This window comes from Rhinoderma darwinii, chromosome 3 (assembly GCF_050947455.1).
Source record: "Rhinoderma darwinii isolate aRhiDar2 chromosome 3, aRhiDar2.hap1, whole genome shotgun sequence".
Classification (NCBI taxonomy): domain Eukaryota; kingdom Metazoa; phylum Chordata; class Amphibia; order Anura; family Rhinodermatidae; genus Rhinoderma; species Rhinoderma darwinii.
The window spans coordinates 96,412,427-96,427,578 of NC_134689.1; the positions used below are offsets into that span (position 1 = coordinate 96,412,427).

A 15,152-nucleotide genomic window follows, 5' to 3' on the forward strand; every position below is an offset into this window, starting at 1 on the left:
AGTGCACCTTCCATTTCACGTTTTAAATAAATGACTACTGTTAGATTTGAATGGTTTTCCTAGTATCAGTGGCCAGTGCTCTGTTCTTTTGATATGGAGCACACGTTTCCCTATATAGTTAAAGGGGTCATCAAGCGTTAGAGAAATTGATCGTTGTCTCCGTCCCCCCAGAAAAGCCGCCGCACTGGTCTATGGGCTGTGTCTGGTATTGCAGCTCCACCCATTGAAGTTAAATGCCTGGCCAACAAACAAACACTACTGCCGCTATAGGGGTATATACTGCAGTATACAGTTTACTGTATGGGGGAAAAAATTTTTTTCCCCGAGAAACAATTCTTCATAAAGAAGTAGAATAGTCTCCTGCATTATTATTGCCTTTTCCTTTAAGTCAGGAATGCTGAATGTCACAGGGTATATAGTTTTGTGTTGATATCCAGATGTAAGGGGAATGTTTTTCATCAACATATTTGACATTTTCATAACCATTCCCCTTTTCACTGCCTATTCAGTAATGATAGTGTAACACATGAGGGGCTGTACAGAAGTGGTGAGAATTGTCATGTTCATATTCACATCTCTTCACAGGATGGCCCCTGAAGTGGTGATGTGTGAGACGATGAAAGATGCTCCATATGACTACAAAGCTGACATTTGGTCTTTAGGAATAACACTCATTGAAATGGCTCAAATTGAGCCACCACATCATGAACTTAATCCCATGCGGGTGCTTTTGAAAATTGCCAAATCAGAGCCACCCGTCCTCTCTTCCCCTTCCAAGTGGTAAGTTTTCTTATTACGTGTTAATAGTTTATGACCATGCCAAAGTTTCTCACAAGTTTGCATGCTTCATAGATTGTGTTTAAAAAGCATTCCAGGCATTTTAGTTTCTTATTTGGAGCATATTGTTGTAGATGTTTTAGAAATCTGCTTCATATTTAGTGATTGTTGCTGGTCAGACAAAACTCCAGGGCTTTACAGCATAGTTTGTCTAGAGAAACGGAACTTGAGTCCGTAAAGATGACGTTCTCCACGTAGTTTTCCATGTGTCCCCATAAAGGTGTACCCTAAAGATATCGGCTGCTTCCGTTTATAAATTTAGACACACTGTTCGCATTGTCTGCTATTTCAAGACCCTGGCCTCAACCGTGTTGATCGGAACGGTTGCCAAATCTGCTAAGGAAATGAGTAACTGAAAATAATAAATACAATTCTTCATGGTTTTTTTTCGACATATCCCTGACATGTTGTATCTCTAATGACATCACCAACTGTTGTGTTGTTGAAAGGTCTCAGGAGTTCCGGGACTTCCTGAAAAAGGCTCTTGATAAGAATCCGGAGACCAGGCCAAGCTCCATACAGCTCCTGGAGGTGAGCCAAGCTCACTCTGCCAACAATGAGTGTTATCAAGAAGATTACTCTGTTTTGCAAATATTTTGTCTTCATGCTGTTCTTTTTATGTGTTAACCCTGATTCCTTTGAGGTGTTTTACAATTAACATTTTAATATTAGTCATAAATCACCCTACATAGGAAACATCTTTTCTTATAATGTGGCAATAATGCAATGTATTTAAAGAATCTTTAAACAAAATGTTTGTGCAATATATTTAAAGTGTAGCTAAACGTTTGAAAACTTTTGACGTCATAGTAACATGTCAGAAATTTGGATTGGTTGGGGTCCGAGCACTGAGATCCACACCCATCGCTAGAACGAAGCAGCTGAAGCGCTCGTGTGAGCGCTCAGCCGCTTCGTGCCTGTTCAGCTTTTTCCGGAAAGCCGATGTATTGGAGTAGGGCTCATAGACTTTCTATTGAGTCCATACACCGATACATTTATTTCCGGAAAAAGCCGAACAGACACAAAGCGGTTGAGTGCTCTCACGTCTCTGACTTCCCTTTGACATCAATGGGAGGCTGAGGAAGTGGTTTTCGCAGCGTTTTTTGCCTGTGGTGCTCAATGGCCGCGGGCAAAAAAACGCTGCGAAAGACACGGCAAAGAGTGGGCAGGTCAAAATCTGCCTGCAAATAAACCTCAGTGTGAACAGGGCCTTAAATGGGGAGACACTGGGTTAAACTCACATGATTATATATACTTGGTAATAGCAATAGACAGCAAACTCAATTGTAGCAAGCAGTGCCAGGCAGCTGCTGCCAAAACAAATAAGATCATAAGATGCATCAAAAGGGGCAAGAAAGAAAAGTAGAGCTGAAGCAGGTTCAGTGGTGGGCAACCAAAGCAATAAATGGAATGGTTAGGCTGCAGTACCCAGAAAGATTATCAAAATTAGAGTTATTTAGTTTGGGGGAAAAAAGACAGCTGAGGTATGACCGCTATGTATAAATCTATCAAAGGTCAATACAGAGATCTTTATCATAATCTATTTTTACCCAGGACTGTAACCATGACATGTGGGCATCCTTTACATCTAGAGGTGAGAAGATTTCTACATCATTACAGAAGGGGATTCTTTACTGTAAGAGCAGTTAGACTATGGAACTTTCTGCCACAAGATGTTTTGATGGTTAATTCATTAAAAGAGTTTAACCCCTTAGTGACCACTAATACGCCTTTTTACGTCGGTCACTAATGGGCTTTAGGCTAGGCTGACGCCTTTTCACGTCAGCCTAGTCTAAGTCCTGCACAGGTCTCCCGTGCAGGCAGGAGCCGGGGCTCTGCTGTCTGATGACAGCTGAGCTCCTGCTCCAACGCCCGTGACCGCGGCATTTAACTTTGTTTACAAAGGGAGTGAGCTCCCTCTGTCACCCATCGGCGGCCCGCGAATGCAATCGCGGGTCTCCGATGGGGTGTCATGGCAGCCGGGGGCCTGATAAAAGCCCCCAGGTCTGCCCTGGACATATGCCTGTTAGGACGTGCCTCCGGCGCGTCCTAACAGATTGCCTGTCAGATTTACACTGACAGGCAATAATGCTCTGGTATACGAAGTATACCAGAGCATTATAGCAGCGATCGGAATATCGCACAGTAAAGTCCCCTAGTGGGACTAATAAAATAAGTCATCAAAGTGAAATAAAGATTATTAATAAAAAGTACAGTAAAAAATTAAATAAAACCATTTTTTAACATAAAAAGTGGTTTTATTTAGTAAAAGTGTAAAAAAAAAAAAAAAAAAAAGTACACATATATGGTATCGCCGCGACCGTAATGACTCCATTAATAAAGTTAATATGTAATTTAAACCGCAAAGTGAACACCGTAAAAAAAAAAACGCAAAAAACAATGGTGAAATTGCAATTTTTTTCCATTGCCCCCCAAAAAAGTCATAATAAAAATGAATCAATAAGTCCCATGCACCCCAAAACAAAACCAATCAAAACTACGTCTTGTCCCACAGAAAACAAGCCCAAAAAATCACTACATTGATGGAAAAATAAAAAAATTACAGCTCTTGGAAAGCGACGATGCAAAAACAAATAATTTTAGTTCAAAAGTGTTTTTATTGTGCAAAAGTCGTAAAACATAAAAAAAACCTCTACATATGTGGTATCGCCGTAATCGTACCGACCCATAGAATAAAGGTAACATGTTATTTACGTCGCATAGTGAACGGCGTCAATTTAAAAACGCATAGAACAATGGCGGAATTTCAGTTTTTTTTTAGAATCCCCCCCAAAAAGTTTAATAAAAGTTAATATAAAAATTATATGTACCCAAAAATGGTGCTATTAAAAAGCACAACTAATCCCGCAAAAAACAAGTCCTCATACAGCTATGTAGACGAAAAAATTAAAAAGTTATAGCTCTTTGAATGCGACTATAGAAAAACGAATAAAATAGCTTGGTCATTAGGGGCTAAAATGGGCTGGTCACTAAGGGGTTAAAAGGGGCCTGGATGCCTATTTGGGTGTAATAATATTACAAGTTAGGAGTACTTTTCTGGAGATGGGTTGTTGATCCAAAGATTTATTTTGATTGCCATATTTGGAGTTGTGAAAGGTTTTTGTTCTTTTTCCCTTTTGATGAAGAAAATCTGCTACTTCCCCGTGGGGTTTTTTTTTCTTCCTCTGGATCAACACTGTAGGATAATGGGTTGAAGAATTGACTTATGTCTTTTTTCAGCTTTAAGAACTGTGTTACTATAGACAAGCCCCAAATTACTTTTTCAAGATCTGTCCATACAAAACAACTTTTATTGTCATCTTTTGTATTAACAGCCAGCTTCTCACAAGTGTGTTTTTGGTTTTTCAAATATTTTCTTGCTGTAAGGGTTCTTGACTGTTCTAATGTTATAGGCCTTACAGTTATGAACAGAGCTCAGAGATATGTGGGCTTTGTTTCAGATAGTTCACAAGCACTCTACCTGTATTAGGCTCTGTTCACACCTGCGTTGGCTTCCTGTTCTGACGTTCCGTCGGTGGTTTCTTTCAGAACGGGACCCTGAACAGACGCAAACTGACGCAGACGGAAACCAGAGGTTTCCATCACCATTGATTTCAATGGTGACTGAGCCGGTGCCCGTGGTTTCCGTTTGTCTCTTTTGTGCACTGGATCTGTCGTTTTGCCGGAAGCAATAGCATAGTCGACAAACCTCTGGTTACCGTTGGCATCAGTTTTCGTCTGTTCAGTGTCCCGTTCTGACAGAAACCTCAGACGGAGCGTCAGAATGGGACCCCAACACAGATGTGACCAGAGCCTTAAATGTGAAACATCAGTGGTATCCTTCAGTACAGTAAAATAGGATAGTAGTGATATTTCAACTTAGGAAATCGGTAAACATTTAACCCCTTAACGCTCCATGACCTACTATTAGGTCATGCTAACTGTAGCGTTCGCGCTCAGTGACCTAATAGTAGGTCATGGAGTAAACACGGCGCCGTTCGCGCGGGGCGCGTTCATGAGCTGTGATAGCTGCTGTTTCCGACAGCAGACTATCACTGCTCAATGTGCCGGGACCGATCGCGGAGCTCCCCCGCCGATTAACCCCTCAGAAGCCGCGTTCAATAGCGATCGCGGCTTCTTAGGGGTTAATCCGCCATCGCCGGCCTGCTACACGATAGCGGCCAGCGATGGTGACTATGGCAACCGGACACCAAACAATGGCGTCCGGCTATGCCATAGACTGAAGCCTAGTGGGTCCTGACAACGTCAGGACCCACTATGCTTGCTGTCAGTGAGTAGCTGACCGCTCTAATACACTGCACTACGCATGTAGTGCAGTGTATTAGAATAGCGATCAGGGCCTCCTGCCCTCATGTCCCCTAGTGGGACAAAGTAATAAAGTAAAAAAAAAGTTAAAAAAAGATGTGTAAAAATAAGAAAATAAAAGTTTTAAAAGTAAAAGTCCCACTTTTTCCCTTATCAGTCATTTATTATTAATAAAAATATATAAACAAACAAACAAATAAACTATACATAATTGGTATCGCCGCGTCCGTAACGGCCTGAACTACAAAATTATTTTGTTATTTATCCCGCACGGTGAACGCCGTAAAAGAAAATAATAATAAACCGTACCACAATCACAATTCTTTGGTCACTTCACCTCCCAAAAAATGGAATAAAAAGAGATCAAAAAGTCGCATGTACCTAAAAATGATACTGATCGAAACTACAGTTCGTTACGCAAAAAATAAGTCCTCGCACGGCTTTATTGATTGAAAAATAAAAACGTTCTGGCTCTTAGAATAAGGTAACACAAAAAGTGAATGATTGTTTACAAAACGTATTTTATTGTGCAAACGCCATAAGACATAAAAAAAAACTATAAACATCTGGTATCGCCGTGATCGTATCGCCCCGCAGAATAAAGTGAATATGTCATTTATAGCGCACGGTGAACGCTGTAAAAAAAAAAGTATACAAAAACAATAGTAGAATTGCTGTTTATTAGTCACCACGCCACCTAAAAATGGAATAAAAACTGATCAAAAAGCCACATGCACCCCATGAAAACTACAATGGATTCCTCAAGGGGTCTAGTTTCCAAATTGGGGTCACTTTTGGGGGGTTTCCAATGTTTTGGCACCACAAGACCTCTTCAAACCGGACATGGTGCCTAATAAAAAAGAGGGCTCAAAATCCGCTAGGTGCTCCTTTGCTTCGGAGGCCGGTGCTTCAGTCCATTACCGCACTAGGGCCACATGTGGGATATTTCTCAAAACTGCAGAATCTGGGCAATACATATTAAGTTGCGTTTCTCTGATAAATCCTTTTGTGTTATAAAAAAAATGGTATAAAAAGAGTAAATTTCACCTATACTTTGCTCTAAATTTCTGTGAAACACCTAAAGGGTTCATAAACTTTCTAAATGCTGTTGTGAATACTTTGAGGGGTCTAGTTTCTAAAATGGGGTGTTTGATAGGGGTTTCTAATATATGGGCCCCTCAAAGCAACTTCAGAAATGAACTGGAACCTAAAAAAATAAATAAATGAGGCAATACTTCGCTTCTTACATTATACTGATAATGAGCAGTGCCCACTCCGAGATGACCCCAGTTTTGACCGTTTGTATAAACGGAGACCCCTATTAGACCGTTTCAGTGCCCGGTTTTCCCAAGCATACACCCCCGAGAAGTGTTTTTCTATTGATGAGTCCCTGGTACATTTTAAAGGGAGGGTTCAATTCCGCCAGTACCTGCCAGGTAAGAGGGCAAGGTATGGCGTGAAGATGTATAAGCTGTGCGAGAGTGCATCAGGGTATACCTACAGGTTTAGGATATAGGAAGGAAAGGCCACCCCCAAACCAGACTGCATCCTGGACTACAATAGGTACATGGGAGGGATGGACTTGTCAGATCATGTCCTGAAGCCCTACAGCGCCATGCGGTGTGGTATAAGAAGCTGGCCGGGCACATCATACAGATGGCTTTGTACAATGCGTACGTGCTACGTCGATGTGCAGGCCAGAGGGGAACTTTCCTGGAATTTCAAGATCTAATCTTTAGGGACCAGGAAGGGGGGGCACCCAGTACTTCTGGAAGCGAGGCCACACACATCGTACCAGGGCAACACTTTCCAGGAGAAGTTCCCCAAACCGGTGGAAAGGGAAAGAGTCAAAAGAGGTGCAGAGGCTGCTATAAGAGGGGGATACGGAAGAACACAATATACCAATGTGACACGTGTCCCGAAAAACCAGGGCTCTGTATAAAAGATTGTTTTAAAATGTATCATACATCCCTTGATTTTTAATTTACCCTGATGCACTCCGCACAGCTTACCCCCCTCATCTTTACCTTCTGAGCCCTGCCGTATGCCCAGGCAGCTGATAACAGCCACATGTAGGGTATTGCCGTACCCAGGAGAACCCACATTACAATTTAAGGGGTGTATATCTCCGGTGGCGCATGCTGGGCACACTATATTGGACACTGAAATGGCATATATATATATTAAATTGCAAATCTCACACTGCACCATCTGCTGCGTATTATCTTTTACACAGTACCTGTGGGGTCAAAATGCTCACTACACCTCTAGATGAATGTCTTAAGGGGTGTAGTTTTTAAAATGGGGTCACTTCTCGGGGGTTTCAACTGTACTGGTACCTCAGGGGCTTCTGCATACATGACTTAGCTCCAGTAGGCCAAATGGTGGTCCTTTTCTTCTGAGCCCTCCCATGGGCCCAAACGGCAGTTTATCACCACAAATGGGGTATTGCCGCACTAAGGACAAATTGGGCAACAAAATGGGGTATGTTGTTCCTTGTGAAAATAAGAAATTTTGATCAAAAATGACATCTTATTGGAAAAAATATAATTTTTTTCATTTCACAGCCCAATTCAAATAGGTGCTGTGAAAAAACTGTGCGGTCAAAATGATAACAAAAACCATAAATGAATTCCTTGAGGGGTGTAGTTTCCAAAATGGGGTCACTTCTGGTGGGTTTCCATTGCTTTGATACCTCTGGGGCTCTGCAAATGCGACATGGCACCCGAAAACCAATCCAGCAAAATCTGGACTCCAACAAACACATAGCGCTCCTTTCCTTCTGAGCCCTCCCATTGGCCCAAACGGCAGTTTATCACCACAAATGGGGATGGGGTATTGCTGCACTAAGGACAAATTGGGCAACAAAATGGGGTATGTTGTTCCCTGTGAAAATAAGAAAATTTGATCAAAAATGACATCTTATTGGAAAAAATATCATTTTTTTCATTTCACAGCCCAATTCAAATAGGTGCTGTGAAAAAACTGTGCGGTCAAAATGATAACAAAAACCATAAATGAATTCCTTGAGGGGTGTAATTTCCAAAATGGGGTCACTTCTGGTGGGTTTCCATTGTTTTGATACCTCAACACCTCTTCAAACCTGGCATGCTGCCTAAAATATATTCTAATAAAAAAGAGGCCTCAAAATGCACTAGGTGCTTCTTTGCTTCTAGGGCTTGTGTTTTAGTCCACGAGCGCACTAGAGCCACATGTGGGACATTTCTAAAAACTGCAGAATCTGGACAATACATATTTAGTAGTGTTTCTCTGGTAAAACCTTCTCTGTTACTAAAAAAAAATTTAATAAAATTGAAATTCAGCAGAAAAAATGAAATTTGCAAATTTCATTTCCACTTTGCTTTAATTCCTGTGAAATGCCTGAAGGGTTAAAAAACTTTCTATATGCTGTTTTGAATACTTTGAGGGGTCTAGTTTTTAAAATGGGGTGTTTTATGGGGGTTTCTAATACATAGGCCCCTCAATTCCACTTCAGAACAGAACTGGCACCTTCAAAAAAAGGCTTTTGAAATTTTCTTAAGAATATGAGAAATTGCTGTTTATGTTCTAAACCTTGTAACGTCCAAGAAAAATAAAATAATGTTCAAAAAACTATGCCAATCTAAAGTAGACATATGGGAAATGTGAACTAGTAACTATTTTGGGTGGTATAACCGTCTGTTTTTCAAGCAGATGCATTTAAATTCTGAAAAATGCTATTTTTTGTAAATTTTCTCTAAATTTTGCAATTTTTCACAAATAAAGACTGAATATATCGACCAAATTTTACCACGAACATGAAGCCCAAAGTGTCACGAGAAAACAATCTCAGAATCGCTTGGATAGGTTTAAGCATTCCGACGTTATTACCACATAAAGTGAAATATGTCAGATTTGAAAAATGGGCTCTGAGCCTTAAGGCCCAAACTAGGCTGCGTCCTTAAGGGGTTAAAGTAATTAAAATATTAAACATTCTTTGTTTTGTTGTGCCCAGCATCCATTTTTGAACAGAGGGGTTAACAACAGAATTTTACGGGATCTTGTGGCAGAGGCAAAAGCTGAAGTTCTAGATGAAATAGAAGAGAATGGAGAACTGGAGGAAGAAGAGTCACCAGACCCACTCTCTGTGAGTCTGTTATATGTACTTCATCTCAAATACAAATGAATGGGGTTGATTCTGTTTTCCTAATCGAATATATGGTAAAACCCCAATGGGTCTAATGTTTCATGTGCTATTCCCTTTCTCTTAGCCACCTGCAAAGAACGTCAGCCAGTACTCATTTGATGTGGAAAAGAGCAAGTCGAGTTACACAAAGCCCAAAAGCAATGGTCTAAAACCTCATGATGACCAGTCAGATGGCCAAAGCCCAGACAGCACTGTAAGCAGCAAACCTGACAGTATAAGGTCTTCTGAGAATATCACAGAAACCCTCAATGGTGAAGAACATGTGAAACCGGACATCATCATTATTAACCCATTACTCCCTCCTGAAATAAGGAATAATTCAACAGCCGAGAATCATAACCTGGACAGGGGAAAAGACCACAGTCCATTTGTGTCTAACGGCCACAGGCCAAAGAGCAACCAGTTTGATCGTCTGTCTGCAGAACTGATTCCCAATGGAAGCTTTGACTCTCCTTCCCGTTTCTTCAGCAGTCGATCCAAAAGGGATTCTGATTCAGGCAGTAACTCTGCTTCAGACAGTATGGATCTCAGTGGCAACTTGTCTGCTGATCTATCCCTTAATAAAGAGACCGGTTCTCTGTCAATTAGGGTAAGTTGGCTCCTTTCATTTCCAAATATTCTTTCATGCATTATACAAGTATAATCTATTGAATTACAAAGGTCAACTTGTTCATGCAAATTGTGTATGTATTTTGCTATAAAAGACATTGGGTTTTCTTGAGAACCAATCCTAATGTATACGAGATGAATAGTCTTAAATTGAAATGCCCAGCTGCAAAACCCACTGGATGTCACTTAAAATGGTATACTGAGGAAGATTTTTAGTAGTGGAACATGGAAGAACCCTGTCTTCCGCCAACTATAAATATAGGGTTTTATTTGTTACTATATTTAGTCTTTAGACTGGGGGATATACCAGTGTTGCCTTCAGTTATATGCCATGCAAACCGATAAGGGCCTGTTCACATCAGCGTTGGCTTTCCGTTCCGGGCTTCCGTCGGAGGTTTCCGTCGGGTGAACCCCGCAACGGAAAGCCAAACTGAAACCGCCACTTCCGTTTCAGTCACCATTGATATCAAACATTGCTAATGGTTTCCGTTCGTCACCATTCCGGCAGATTTCCGTTTTAACGACGGAATCAATAACGCAGTCGACTGCGCTATTTATTCCGTCTGGAAAACAGAAACCTGCCGGAATGGTGACGAACGGAAACCATTAGCAATGTTTCCGTCACCATTGATATCAATGGTGACTGAAACGGAAGCTGTGGTTTCAGTTTGACTTTCTGTTGCGGGAAAGCTCAGACGGAACCCCGGAACGGAAAGCCAACGCTGATGTGAACAGGCCCTAAGACTCTTAAAGGGGATAAAGTATTGTGCATCCACTACTTGGGCAGATGTCACATTGCTTATGCCACTATTGTTGCCGTTACACCACTTTGCCTACTTGCAAACTTCTGCTGTGTGGTACTGGCTTGAAATATTATAACACTGGTTTCCAAGTCGACACACCTGTAAATAAAAATACATACACATTTATATACACACACACTACATGGGATGAACGTGGACACTCAAATATTGTATCCGTATGTCCTAGTTGTACAACGGTTTCCAAAATTATGGGTATTTTATTTTGCAGAGTGGAATGAAGAAAAAAAACTCCTATATGGGGCGGTCGATCACAATCACGATAATGTAGAATAGGTATCTTTTTCTTATTTATTCTGAACATCTATCTGACATTTATGGCAAGCAGGATTATCCAGGGCAGCACCTTCAGTGATGGGTAACGCTGTGTATCAGCCTTACGCTGAAAGGTCCGCGTAAGAGGCTCAGTGGTAGCTCGGCCCATTAAGTATCGCTGGCGGCCAAGCCTACTTGGCTAGCCAGCGGCTCATTTCCATATTAGTTGCTAAATAAACAGGGGTCCATAGCTCCGCAATGGGGGGACCTGAAGTACAGTACAGACACCGCTGGTCTCAGACACAGCGGCTATTAGGTGAGACTACTAACTCCTTTTGTAGGACCTAGTAACAGGTTCTCTTTAATGGGCCTTGCCAAATCAGAAAATGCCCGAGACTACTATTCCTTTCCAACCACATCTAACAGTTGGCACCACACATTCAGTTAATACGGTTTTTCCCTGGCATCCACTAAACCTAGATCTGTCTTTTAGATGGTGAAGCGTGATTCATCACTCATATGCCCGATGGTAGTGTGCTTTACATTACCCTATCTAATGCTTGGCATTGCACATGGCAATCTCGGGCCCATCCGCAGCTGCTCAGCCATGAAATCCAAACCAATGATGCTCCTAATGAAATGTTGTTGTGCTAGTGTGGCTTCCATCAACATTTGAAACTTGGTAGAATGTTGCAAGATATGATTTTTACTTGCTTCAGTACTTCACATTCCCATTCTGTGAGTTTGTATAGCTTGGTGGCAGAGCAGTTTTTACCCCTAAATGTTACCATAACATTAACTCTGACTATTGCAGCTTTAGCGGTTGACAAAGTTTTCCGAAAAATTGCATCCTATGACAGTATGTTGGAAGTGGCTAAACTCTTCAACTTCAGATGTCCGTCTAAGGAGATGCTTGATTTTACGTATGAGTTAGTATGGCTGAATAGCCCTATTCACCAAAAGTTTCCATATACTCTTGATCGTGTAGTGTATTTTCTAGGAATCACTTAGCAATGATGTCACTCAGAAATTCAGTATAAATCCCTATATGGTTGACATTTTGTTTCCGTTTGTAAAAATGTCACTAGATGGGAAAACGTCGCTTTGTAGCTTGAAATGCACAGTAAGTGAAGGGCTAGTACTGCGCTAAACTTGGTTTTATCCAGCTGTGCGTATTTTATGTTCTACTAAATTGTAAATGATTCATCCAGACTGCTGGCATGTGTCTGCTCACCTCCACGACCTGGAACATGTCCACCAACCTGCTCCTTTCCATTCCTGAAGTGTTATCACCATGTGACCTCTCCATAACTTTGACAAACATTGTCTGATCATTAACAGATGACATTTGCAAGAAGAATCCAGGAATGTTCTATGTTCTGAACGTTTTTGTTTAAGACATAACTCCACATTGTAACAGCATCTAGTTTCTCACGATAAGAACCAAGTTCAAGCATATTAATGTAACCGTAGTGTCTGTGGAAAGTGAACCAGAGAAGAACTTCATGAAAACCAATTGCCATATTTACAGCAGGGATTAGCTTTGTACACAAACCAGCGCAGCTGCATGGGGTTTTACTTATTTATTGTAGCATTTTTAGTTGTTTACTTTGACAACACAAACTATAAAAAAAAATAGTCCCAAATCCACTGTTTAGGCCTAATTTCTGTGTTACTTTTGTATTCCGTGTAGCAAATTCTCACAGGGCAGCTTGTTTGTGTACAAGGTCACAGTTAATAGGAAACTGATACTTTGTATGCATTGCATATTGCTGCATGGTCACGGTTTGTCTCTTTGTGTTTGCAATGGACAAATCTAGTTATAGCTTGTGTTGAAGTAAGAGCAGCACAGAACTGTACTAAAAACGTAACTAATACAGTATGTAATGTTTTAAAGAGAACTTCCACCTAACCATCTAGATAAAGCCACAGCCAGAACTGGGGTATGACATGTTGTGGTTTCTGTCAAGCTGTTTTCTCTACGATCAGTTCAGTGAGGATCCATTTTTGAGCTGCACGGCTGATCTTGCTTATTTATTCAGTGTATGCCTAGCAACCAGACTTTCTTATCAGGGGAAAGTCAGGCAACTCATTCCTAGCAACCAGTCTCCCATTATACAGGTCTTCAGATCATGGCAGAATTGCAATCGAACTTAGCCAATTGGATCAGTAGATCTCAAGTCATTGAAATATTACAAAGAAAGCTTCACCTGTTTGTTTTCTTTCACTCCATAAAGACCTTTTTATTCATTATTTCACATTTTTAATTTACATGACATTTGATAAATTCAGTAAATCTTTTCCTTCACTTGGGCTGTTTTTTTTATTTTTTTTTTATTTTTTTCATTTTGTTTCATTTTTTGTGTTTTTTTTAACCTATATGTAGCTTTCTTTACCAATCACATCTAAAGTGAAAAATTTCCTCATCTAGCAGATGTTTATGTCACCTTATCTGGCCATAAGTAAGTGAACATCTGGCCATCACACCTATATAAGCTTGTTGGACATCCATTCCAAAATCTTAGGTGTTAATATGTAGTTGGTCCCCGCTTTTGCGGCCATAACAGCCTCCACTTTTCTGGGAAGATTTTGGAAAGTCTGTGGGAATTTGAGCCAATTCAGCCAAAAGAGAATTTGTGAGGTCAGACATTGATGATGGCTGAGATGGTATGGCTCACAATCACCATTCATGTGGTTGAGGTCAGGGCTCTATGCAGGTTACTCCAGTTTCTTCACACTTAACTACTCAAGCCATTTGTTTATGCATCTTTCTTCATGAACTGTAGCACAGACATTCTAAAAGAAGAAAAGGCCTTCCTGAAACGGTTACCACAAAGTTGGAAGCATACGATTGTCTAGACTGTTTTTGTATGCTGTAGCAATAACATTATTGCCCCAGACTATCATTCCTCCACCAAATTTTACAGTTTGCATTATGCATTCTGGTACGTAGTGTTCTGCTGGCATCCGCTAAACCCAGATTCACCCATCAGACTGCCAGATAGTGAAATGTGATTCATCACGCCAGAGAACACGTTTCGACTTCTCCAGAGTCGGTGTGCTTTAGGCCACTCCATCTGATGCTTGTCATTATGCATGGTGATCTTAGGGTTGTGTGCAGCTGCTCGACCATAGAAATCCATTTCATGAAGCTCTTGACGCACCGTTCTTGCGGTCACTTCCAGAGGCAGGTTGGAGCTCTGAGTGAGGGATGCAATAGAGGATAGGTAACTTTATATGTGCCATATGCTTCAGCACCAGAACTCTGCTAGTTCTACTTTTTTTTCTGAGCGCTTGTTAGTCCTGCATGCTTCCACTTCACAATAAAAGCACTTACAGTTGACTAAGGCAGATCTAGAAGAACAGGCGTTTCACAATCTGGCAATGGTGACATCCTATGACCATGCTACTTTTATGGTCACAGAACTCTATAGCATACCTTCCAACAGTCCTGGATTCTAGGTGGTGTCCTGTTGTCCCGGTCGGCCGGGTGTATATCCCCATGTCAACTGTCTGCGTCTTCAGGATGCAAATACTGTTGAACCCAATGCTGAAGCAGGGAAAAGTCAGCACCCTGCTTCAGCATTCGTACAGACCAAAGGAGTAGAGGGAGCTCCTCCGCTTCTTGTGGACTCCCCAGGTACAGCGCTAATTTAAGCGCTGAGCCTGAAGAAGCCCTTGACATCGCTGTCCATATATGGATAGTGAACAGTGACGCTCTGGCCAGGGATTCCGCTCCTGGAGGAGCCACTGACGTCACTGTCCATACATCAACAGTGGCGTCAGGGGCTACTCCTGGAGCGGAATCCACTGCCAGAGCGTTGCCGACGCTCTGGCCGTGGATTCCGCTCCTAGATGGAATCCCTGACGTCATTGTCCATATATGGACAGTGACGTCGGGTTCCTCCTCAAGCGGAATCCCTGTCCACAGTGTGGCCGATGCTCTGGCTGGGGGGGTAGGGATGCACGATACTGTGCATCCGCAATCGGTTCGATAACGTTATTTAATGTATTTCGATACTATGAATGTATGAGAGCTGTGTAATACAGCCATTGCCCCGCTACGGAGTCCTGACAAGTGTGCGCGCGGTCAGGATGATGCGATACGGCCAGCGCTG

General features: G+C 41.6%; 1 protein-coding gene across 2 annotated transcripts in view; it reads left to right on the forward strand.

Moving 5' to 3' along the window:
- Positions 1-15,152, forward strand: part of STK10 (serine/threonine kinase 10) — a 132,234-nt gene that overhangs the window by 84,545 nt on the left and 32,537 nt on the right. For both annotated transcript variants that reach the window (XM_075856498.1, XM_075856499.1), the window contains 4 exons: positions 586-780; positions 1,287-1,368; positions 9,158-9,289; positions 9,414-9,938. In XM_075856498.1, coding sequence (XP_075712613.1) covers positions 586-780; positions 1,287-1,368; positions 9,158-9,289; positions 9,414-9,938 — 934 coding nt within the window. The remainder of the gene's footprint in view (positions 1-585; positions 781-1,286; positions 1,369-9,157; positions 9,290-9,413; positions 9,939-15,152) is intronic.